General features: G+C 42.2%; 1 protein-coding gene across 3 annotated transcripts in view; it reads right to left on the reverse strand.

The window, feature by feature from the left end:
* Positions 1 to 11078, reverse strand: part of Cacnb4 (calcium voltage-gated channel auxiliary subunit beta 4) — a 313335-nt gene that overhangs the window by 45726 nt on the left and 256531 nt on the right. For all 3 annotated transcript variants that reach the window (XM_023721339.1, XM_004636661.2, XM_023721338.1), the window contains 3 exons: positions 8726 to 8845; positions 7567 to 7689; positions 330 to 460 (listed from right to left, as the gene is read on the reverse strand). In XM_023721339.1, coding sequence (XP_023577107.1) covers positions 330 to 460; positions 7567 to 7689; positions 8726 to 8845 — 374 coding nt within the window. The remainder of the gene's footprint in view (positions 1 to 329; positions 461 to 7566; positions 7690 to 8725; positions 8846 to 11078) is intronic.

Raw genomic sequence — 11078 nt, forward strand, 5'->3', positions numbered from 1 at the left:
AGTCCCTGTGCTTTGCTTAGCTTAGCTTGTTCTAAGTAAGTGCTTTAGACCACTGAGCCATCTCACCAGCCCCTACTAGTTTCTCTTAATTGAAAAGTTTTCTGCTATTATCTGTTTATTTCTTTGTAAGAATCTTTTTTGTTTCAGAGTAACCACTTCAAAGATGATATGGAATATCTTAACTATTGTTATTGTTTTGTTATTAAATTTCATTTTATCATTTCACAAAATAAAAATGCATACATTTTTAACATAATAAATAGGCAAATTTGAAAGTATTGTCTAATCTTCCTACTGAACAAAAGCCTATAGAAAGGAAGGGAGCTCACCCTCCGTGAAAACGTCCTCTTTTCTGTTCCTGCTGAATCCTTATGTTCTCCAGTCTGAGTGGACTTGGGATGAAGCCAATCTCACAGCCCTCTTTCACCAGCCTTCCTATCCACCAGTCATTGTTGTATTTCTGGAGTACAGAAAGAAAACTACTATCAATATTAACTCATTTATCCATACATAACAGTAATTAATCTCAGGAGACCAGAAGAACAAAACACCATTTGCATGATATACCGCTGTGTCATATGGCCTATCTTGTATATAAGTACTATTTATATTATACGTTATACATTGTAATACATGTTTCAGGCTCATAGAGTGAAGTATGGCTCTGAAGACTTTTTCTATAAAGGCCTTGACAATAAATATTTCAGGCTTTGCATGCCATATTGTCCCTGCCATAAGTACTTGAATCTGCTGTGAAAGCAGCCACAGACACACATAAACAAGTAGCTGTGATTATGTTTCAGTACAACTTGTCTTTGTAACAAACAAAGGTACTGGCCTAGCTTTAACCTGAGGCAATGGTTCTCCAGCACCTAGTGAGGTCAAGCCCTAACCTTTAGACTCCTTTGGTCCTTGTGAAGAAGACCTAGTCAACACTTAAAGAATTTATCAGCCAGAATACCAGTGTTAATGGAACTCTGGAAAGCAAGGTAAGTATGTCTCAGGTGAAATACATTCAATAACAGTGTGCTGTCAAAAGCTTTGAGGTAAAAGTTTCACAGTGCTGCCAGGCTTGATGGCATACCTTTGTAATCCGAGCACTTGGGAGACTAAGGCAGGAAGACTACAAGTTTGAAGCCATCCTAACAAACATAGCAAGATCCTGTGTCAAAAACAAAAACAAATTTAAAATGCTCTCTGTAGTCTATTTTCTTTCAAATACAATTTGCATATTATGGCCCATCTTACTATTTGAAGAAAAAAAAAAAGCTAGCCTGTTCTTACAAAGCCTGAGCATATTAAATACTTGTATGTGGAATTCTGGAATAATCCATTAGGGTTCAAGTATCTTGGAGTCAACATGAACCCTAACATTTCTACCTAAATAATGTTTCCTATAAACCTGGGACATGAGTCCACACAAAGGCTCCATGTAGGGTGGGACTCTATCATTAGAGCCTGATGCAATGGGTCACCAGAACTGCATTTATAACTATTAGTATGCTGGATGCTAGGTAGAAAGCAGTTTAGCCCAAGCCATCTGCCTCCAAGGAAGGCTCAGCTAGGCCATTTCTAGAAAACAGGTATCAAACCTATAAAATTTCTAGAGATGGTTCAAAAAATTTCCTTTATTGTCTTTGTCAGAAAACTGTCTCTAATCATTGTGAGCTGAGCTAGGTAGGTGGCCTACATTTACCTAAGGCCAACTGATTACAGTAGCCAGCTCTGTACATAGGAAATAGGGTCATGCTCAGTCAAAATGGAGATAGTCGCTTTTCTTTCAAGGAGAGCTGCTCCGGTGGCCCTCCACAGGTAGGTACCCAGCCAGTGACCCCACATACAAACTAGAGTACTCAGTGTTTTCCCTATTTCTGGCAATCCATGTGCCCCAAGTAATAATAGAGTTGGTAAAATATAAAAGGCCAGTTTGTTTGAGATAATATACAATGGCCATAAAAGATAAAAGGGATTAAACCTCACATTTAAGAGATATTTGCTAATAAACCTACAAAAAGTTCTAACTCATCTTTTTCATAATTATCCTGTTGTGATTATTTGACTTGTTTCTTTGGCTTTGTCTCCTCCAGACTCAAAGCTATACGTCTACCCAAGAGAAAAATGCCTGTCATCTATCAAGGGCCTTTAGATAAAACCTCTGAAGAACATATCTGACTGCCAGTCAACAACTACTACCCATTTCAGCATGAAGAAGCCAGAGCCGTCTTCGTCCATATTTCCCTTAACGGCAGTTCAGGTTACTTCTTCAGAGGGGGGAATATTGCAGGCAGCCGAGTTAGATAAAAATATTATAGGCAGTCAGACAGGGATAGGCCCTTGAAGGAGACAGCACAGAAGATGAGATGCCTTACAACTGTGGGAGGGGCGGATGCTCCTGCTGTGAACCAGACCTAAAGACCTAAAGGCCAAACAAATGCTAAACGAGTAGCACCTGGGATTGATATTCTAAATAGGTATCAATCACCTGGAAAGACCCAAGTGAGTCACTAGCCCAACTCCCAACAGAAAGAGACCCTATCCCACATTCCAACAGGAAAAGACCTTGTCCCATATATAATCCCATTGGTTGACCATAGTTTTGTCCCACCTCCTGCCCACCTAAGCGAGTTCCCATTCTCTCTACCTTAGCCTCACATGGTTTTACACTATAAAAGTCCCTGGAAGAGACAGCTTCCCAGGGAACTACCCGCTCTCTTGGACAGGAGCTTTCTCTCAATAAATATATTCTGCTCATAAAAAAAAGAAAAAAAAAAAAAAAGGAAACTGTCTCTGTCTGTCTATCTATCTATCTATCTATCTATCATTCACATGTAATGACTATACACAGGATATTTTGCTTAGCTCTGAGAAAAATAGGATTTGTGTGCCTGTAATACTGACATATGGTGAAAAAAGAGTGGATGATTTCATTCAATCATCACAGCATGAAATTCTGAGTAACTCTGAATAACTCTGAGTAAGAGCCTCACACTCTAAAGAAATTATAGAGTCTGATTTGGTCTCTATCATGCTCAGAGTTCCTACACAAGGCATGGAGAACACGAGATATGAGGCTCTATTGAAGAAACATTAGTTGACCTAAAAGAAAATCTTGAACCATGTGGGTCTTAGTTTTTCCCAACTTTTATTTCAGGTCATAGGACTAAAATAACAGGCCAATTTATTTTGAAAGTAAGAATAGGTGAGTGGACCGTTTCAGAAGCATTAGACCATAGGTTTGGAATTTAAGGTTTACTGTGGTTGGGACAAAACAGACCGTGAGTCATGGTATCCTAGGGCTCAAGTTATTTCTCAAAATTAAGTTAGTCTACTGCAATACTAAGTTGTTAAATGGTACCCAGGTGACATTAAAGGGTTTCCTAAATTTGTTAATACACTTCCCAAAATGGTTTAACTTGATTCACAGAAACAGCTAAAGTACAGGGAGACTCTGACTCATGTGAAAATTCTTTGGGCTAGTGGAGATAGTTGCAATGTAAATAAAAGAACTCGATTCAGTCATCCTTCAGCTCCTGAACATCAAGCATAAAGCAACAGGGACAAGCATCACTGTCACTTTTTTGGGGGTTTAAGTTATTTCACTATTGACAAAATATTTAGAATGGTGCATAAGAAATGGCATCAGTGATTATGAGAAAAAAGTCTACAGCTCGATGACAGAACTGAGTGCATTTGTTATCACTGATGTTCAGGGAGCTTGCTCCAGCTTTCTGAAAAGGTCATCTTAGTGTTGTTCCAACGTTTTTATTTTGATTTTCCTAATATAACTGGTGCTTTTTCTTTCTACGATTTTGATAATCTGAACTTTCAAGACCTGAAAAGATGAGTGGCTCTCATCTACCCAGGATTAACAACTCAATTCCACATATCAAACTGCCAGGCTGAAGACAAAGTTCTTGATCAATAAGAACACAGATCCAAAAGCAACCAATGAGACAAGTTAGAATTCTGACAGGGAGGAGCTCAAAGGAATCCAAATTCAAAGTAATGACAAGTTGAGGAAAATGCTCATCATCCAGATGTTCTCAGTACCTACTCACATTGTGTACATGGACTAAAGCACCACACTCAACAAATGTACAATATCATGTGTTAATCAAAAACTTTGGTTTGGGGCCAGGGAGATGGCTCAGTGGAATAAGTGCTTCCCTGGCAAGCTCAAGGGCCTGAGTTCAATCCCCAGTTCCGCACAAAAACAAACAAACAAACAAACAACAACAAAAAAAAACCTTTTTTTTTTTTTTTCAGGTATTAGGTAACTCAAGCTGGCCTTGAACTTGTGTTGATCCCCCTGCCTCAGTCCCTGAGTGTTGGGATTACAAGCATGTGCCACAACATCTGACTCAAAAGCTTTTTAAAAGAATGTAGTGAAAAAAAAAAGTTCTTTGTGTGATGAAAATGTTAACTATCCTGATTTGATCACTATATATTATATGCACGTATCAAATAATCACAATGTGCTTCATAAACATGTATAATTATAATAGTAATTAAGAAAAAATACTGGTAGAATATGGGAAAACAATAAAATGGAACGAGGCTGGAATGTTTGTGTGAATGAGTATGCACATGACATCCTTTTAGCAGCTAATGAATGGGACAAAGGGGCTTGGTCATTTTTTATGCAAATGGTAAGGCAGAGGCACGGTAAGCATGAGGATGCTCGGGCACATTGCAGGTTGAAGTTCCTCATCATCTAGGTAAATGCAGATAGCATCACCTCACATGCCATCAAGAGAGAAGTCATGAATGTGGTTTTCCTGCAGTTTCCCATCACCAAGGCTCTGAGCTACCTGTGCACAAACTCATTTTTTGAACTGTCACATGAAGGTCCAGTGTGGGCCTGGCTCCCCTCCTTCTTGCCTCCTCAGAAACTTTACCCCTGTGCCCATCTCTCTCTCTGTCAGTTGTTAATGTCAACATGAGCAGGGCCTTTAATAGCTCCCACCTGCAAGGAAGACTGCTCCTGACTTCATGCCCAGTCCGTGTCGACCCCCCAGGAAGCACATGTTAAGTACATTTCCTAGTGTCCACTGTGTCCTCCACCTCCTTGGTTTGGCTTCCTTCTCCACAATCCCACAATGTCCATGCAACTAATCTGGACTATAGAATGCAGTTTTAAAAATAATAATCTTCAGGGCTGGGGAGATGGCTCAGTGGAATAAGTGCTTCCCTGGCAAGCGCAAGGGCCTGAGTTCAATACCCAGTTCTGCTAAAATAAATAAATAAAATAATAATCTTCAAGCTCATTGTGCAGGCAGCCCCAGTGGCAGTGTGTTCAGGTTTTACTTCACTGTTCTTCCTTTAAGGTTCAGTTTCTCAGCCCTCACCCCTAGCAGAGCAAATGGAGACCATCAAATGGAAACACCCTTCCTTGTGTACCCTCCAGCCCCACTGGAAAATTCTGTGCAGAACAAGGAGATTCAGAGGGAGCTTGCCCCAGATTCAGCCTAAGTCCCATGTCCATTCTCCAGCTGCTGTCTCCTCCCCTCTTCTCCAGCCTCTCACTTGATGAGCTGCCCCTATGTCTTTCAAAACAGTTTCTGGGTTCAGTATCTCAGCATGGAAAATAGAATCTTTCTCATCCTAAAATGCAAAAGTATACAGCAGATTACAAAAATGTTTCTTCAATCTTAATATCTTCCCCTGGCTGGAAACCTTTCTTCTTTTCAATTCAAAGCACTGAGAAAAAACATATTACAATTCCTCTCCTCTGGCCTCTAGATGATCTAGGTAAGGGCCTTCCGAGCATCTCTGTGAGGAGTTCCATCATGCCCCAGGTACAGGAACTCACAGGCAGAATTCCTAAGCAAATTCGCTCCTGTAACAAATCTGCTTACCTCTCTGCCTTCTCTACTACCCTCTGTCTTTTCAAGTGATCCGTCTCTCTCACACTCCACCACCTCGGTCCATATGAAATCTCCAAACTGCTGTATATGACTCTTCACTCTGTCTCCCAGCTGCCTGCTCTCCCCTGCTCTCTGGGCCACTGTAGCTGTCCAGCCTTTGGTATTATCAGCCCTGTGCAATGCTCCTCTGCCCCTTACAATTACCACTCTAACCTGTGACACTGGTCACATCTGTCCATCTGTTCAAAGAACGCTTGTGACCATTCTTTCTGCCAGATGCTACCCCTTGTCCTGGCCCCTTGTTCAGGCCTCGCTACCTCTATAGGGTTTTCTGGTCCCCTGACCTTCTTCCTAGCAACTGGCAGTCTCTTCTCCTTTTATTTGCACTCTCACATTACCCACCCAGTGTTTCTATAATAGAATTTATCCTCTTTTGTGGAAACTATGTATGTTTATCTGTTCTTCCCTCTAAATTCAGAGCTCTCTGTCCATGGGTACATGATCCTTATTTCTGATCTTCATATCTGATCCAACCAATGCCCAGTATGTCTGACATAAAGTAGAATGTCAGTGTACATAGGCAGAGTAAATGGATTTTTTTTCCAGAACCGGGGATTGAACTCAGGCCCTTGCGCTTGCCAGAGAAGCACTTATTCCACTGAGCCATCTCCCTGGCCCCAATGGATGTTTTTGATGTCAACATTTCACTTGCTATAAATCTTCCTCATATTGCCCAAGCTCCAAAGCTCTGTTTCCCAGTCTTCTGTCCTTTTCTTAGCTTTAACACTTTCCTTTAATGACTATACTTTTTTTTTTTTTTTATTTAGTACAGGGTCTACAGGGTCTCACTACATAGATCAGACTTACAGTGATTCTCCTGTTTTTCAGCCTCTCAAGTGCTGGGATTACAGGTGTGCGGCACCACACCCAGTCTTAACTGCTGTCTCAGCATGCCCTGGGGGCAGGGTCAGCATGGTACACCAGGGATTGAACCCTGGCCACTGTGCTCTGCCTAAGCAGGCACTTTAGTCTGCTGAGCTATCTGGCTTGCCCTTAACACTCTTGTGTTGGTCCCAAGATCACAGTTCATAGGACTATAGCTCAGTGATCATAATTATAACACCCTTGTTATAGTCCTTTCTGTAGGTGCCAAGCCATCAAACTTGCATTTCTCTAAGTTGGACTGATAGTTCTATGGCTCTGTGGCAGTACAATGTGATTAATAGGTGGGGCCAGGAGGGCTGAGGACATACCTTAGCATGCACAAGGCCCTGGGTTCAACCTCCAGTGCTGCAATAAAAAAAGAAGAGGAGAAGAGCGGAGAGGAGAGGAGAGGAGAGGAGAGGAGCGGAGCTGGGTATAGCTCAGAGGTACAGTGTCTACCTAGCATGTGCAAGGCCCTAGGTTTGATATGTAATGCTGCAGGAAAAAAGAAGTGAAAGGATCACAGAATCATTTTCAATCCATCCTATGATTTTAAAGGTTGACTAGGATCCAATGTTGTAATGAGTGTGTGATGATGCAGGGCAGTGAACTCAGGCTTCTAAATCTTGGTGAGAATGAATGACTGTGGAAATTAAAAAGGCACCAGGTTGACGGCACCTCAGGTCTCTCTCCGATGACTTTGGCTCAGAGCTGATACTCGCAAATATTGGCTTTTTGGCAGGTAGAGAAGGTACAGTGTTTCCTATACATTTACCTCTTTAATATGTAGAAAGTCCTTGGCATCGAAGGAGATGGCCGTGCTGGGAACAGGCACATCCTCGTCTAGGGCACCACAGTAGCTCACATTTGTCTTCACAGCGAATGCTACAGGTTTGGACTAGAGATAGAATCAACCGGAGAATAAGAATGGAGGGAGGCAGAATGGGGCAGGAGAATTCTTCAATTGAAATGGATCATAATATAACTGACAGCACCAGACAGTAAGGGATATCATTTTGCAAAAAGAAATCTCCACTGGGCTTTACATTCTTAGGTGCTATCAAGAAATTTGCACAGATGACTGTGAAATGGCTCATGCCTACCAGCTGTTCCTCTCCTGTGGTTCTTCACAAAATCTTAAAGAACAACCTCCTAAGGTACTGGGCAGGGATGGAGAGAGGTACAGACAGTTTATTCACTGGTCATAAAAGCTACTTATTTTAAATGGTAAGAGATACGTTCTCACCTTGGGTTATTGGCTTTTTGGCAGGTAGAGAAGGTACAGTATTTCCTATACATTTTCCTCTTTAATATGTAGAAAGAAACACATGCTAGGAATTAAGCAAAAACAAAACAAATCCAGGGGTTGGGGGAAGAATAGCAAAATATTTCTTAAACAGACTCAGATCTGAAAGCTTTTAAAATTCAACACAGAAAGAACACCTTGTCCTGCCAGGAGAAAGGAGGGCCAGCCTGGCTAAACATGATGAATGGGGCATTCCTCCCCATGTCACTCCATGTCAACAAAGCAAAAATAAAATTCTGAACTTTGCACTAAAACCTAGAGAAAAGTATGTAAGAACCTACAGGGCACTGCAGAGAACACAAGGCATGTGTGGTCGCTAAAGGACAAGAAGGAGCCAAAGGCAGGTGCTCAAGCTGGCACAGCAGAAAGCTCTTTGCCAACATGGGCATGGCGAGTTTGACACTGCCACATTGATAAGCTGGAAAATGACCAGTAATTCACCATCGAACTAAAAATAAAAGGGGGACTGGCCCCTTGGGGATGTTACTAACCTCAGAGAGCCTTGACATGTGGAGTTTTAGCAGGAAGACCAGAAAATGAGTATTCAGAAAAACACAAGGAAGGGCAAGGGCAACTGACAGCTCCTGAAAGCATGAAGCACTGAAACAAAGAAAGGGAAGAAAGTCACCTTTGCTCTCTCAAGCTGGATGGCTGCTTGCTGTTCTCTCTCCTGCCGAATTGCTTCCCGGTCCTCTTCCAATGAGACATCAGAGTCAGATGGCCTGCTTGTGTAGGAATCCGCTGAACCCTGGAGACAGAACACAGAACAGCTTCAGTGAGACGCGGTGTAGTTTCTTAGATCCTCACATCCTCAGCAGTATGCTGGGGTGAGCTCCTTTCACTTGCATAGGATTTGATGCACACTCTTGGTGCCTCATTGCAGATATAAACTTAGACACCAGAATACAGTTAAACATATGAATTATTTGGAATGTAGCAATATAATGAAAGAAAATATTTTGACTAGATTAAGTGTTAGGAGGCGCAATGCAATGAAAATGACACAATATTCAGCCCAATTCTTATTTTGTACTATCTTTTTATTAAGCCCAATACATTTGTGAAACTAAAGTTTTCATTTATTTTTCTCTTTGGGATATACTATCCATCTAAAGGAAAAAGAGACTCAGCCTATTACAAGAATGAAACCCTAAGGGCTGTCCAGATAACTCAGTGGACTAAAAGCACCTGCTTAGGCAGAGCACAGCAGCCAGGGTTTGATCACGGGTATGCCATGCTGGCCCTGTCCCCAGGGCACATGGAGACAACAATTGACACTGGGCGTGGTGGTGCGTGTCTGTAATCATAGCGATTGGAAGGCTGAATACAGGAGAATCACTACAAGTCTGATCTACATAGTGAGACCCTGTAGACCCTGCAGACTCTATACCAAAAAAAAACAAAAAAAACCCAAACTCTACCTGTGCCGTGGGTTACAGAGTTCTCAATTTGCCCAGTACTACAGCACTGTAAACCAGAATCCTAAATTAGTAAAATGAACTTCTAAGTTCAAGGCCAACATTACTGAACTCTTTCACTACTAAAACTTCAACCATTGTCCTACAGCAGCCCCTATGTAGACAGCATGGAAAGAGAGCAGAGAAACGTCCTGAGGACTCCAACAAAGATGCTCCAAACTCAAGCCACACCCAGAAGGGCTATTTGATCAGAACTGAAATTCAGCCTGACTGATGGAGCCGAGACATCACAGTTCTCAGCACTGCTGGGTGCTCATGCAAGAAGAGGAGAAAAGCCAAAGTTTCTAGTTTAAAAGTTACCCCCTCAGCCTCCCAAGACACAACCCCAGAGGCCTGCCCTCTGGCTACTAAAGAAACACAATTCTTACAACTTCCGTAAGCTGGCATTAGACACTGATATTTGCATAGATGATGACATTTACAGAGCAGAGGCACTGAGAGGCCTGGTGCGTTGCATGTTTCCTAAGTCATGCACATTTTTTAAAAAGCATAGATTTATTCACATGGGACAGAATTTACTACTCTTTGGGAGTAAAAAAAGAACTTTAAAAAACATCTCACAGCTGAAATTGGCCCTTTTTAATTTTTCTAAACTTAAAGATGTTTATTGGGAATTTGTTGCCTTTCGAGGCTGGGCAGCTTTCTCTGTCATCCTAGATGTGGTGGTCTCTCCCACCATCAGGAAAGCCCACTGCCGATGACCCTGGCAGGTGGAACAAGAACTCCTGGCAAAGGTTTTATTAGAATGCCCAGGTATATTCTGTGTTATGGTTTGTGTCTAGGTGTCCCCCGCAAAGCCTCAAGCAGTCCTGGGGCAGCTTCTGGAGTTTGTGATTGATAATTGTTGGTGTGGATGCTGCACCTGCCCTGGGGTGGGTAATGTGCATTATAATGTAAGGAGGGAAGAGAAGCTAGCTGCCTGAGCTGCTTCTCCTCCCTTGTACTCTCACTCTTTGCCACCACCATGAAGAGTTGCTTTCTGCTGTGTGCTGCTCTGCCTTGGACCCAGCTGAATATGGACAGAAACCTCCAGTAACTCTGAGCTAAATAAACCTTTCCTTCCTTCAATTTGGGTGTCAGGTATTTGTCCCAGCAATGAGAGAAGAGTAACCAAGACACCTTGGTTCTGAATTCTGCCTCTGCAACATCCAGAAACTTTCTTCATGTTCCTGGGTCACTCTGAGACAGTCTCCTGCTCCACAGGACAGGAACCTAGCTTCACAGGGTTAGAGGGAGCAAAATGCAGCGAGCAGCTGGCACCTCTGGGTGCTCACTACCAAACTGGCAAGGGGCAGATGCTTTACTCATGTTATCAAGCTCTATCCTCACCCCAGGGAGGAAGCCGATGTTTAAATTCAGTTAATTCAATCTTAGAACAGGCATTTTTAGTTTTTTTTTTTTTTTTGTAGAACCGGGGATTGAACTCAGGCCCTTGCACTTGCCAGGCAAGTGCTTATTCCACTGAGCCATCTCCCCGGCCCCAGAACAGGCATTTTTTAAAAA

The sequence above is a fragment of the Octodon degus genome, unplaced genomic scaffold (genome assembly GCF_000260255.1).
Source record: "Octodon degus isolate 3935 unplaced genomic scaffold, OctDeg1.0 scaffold00082, whole genome shotgun sequence".
NCBI classification, from domain to species: domain Eukaryota; kingdom Metazoa; phylum Chordata; class Mammalia; order Rodentia; family Octodontidae; genus Octodon; species Octodon degus.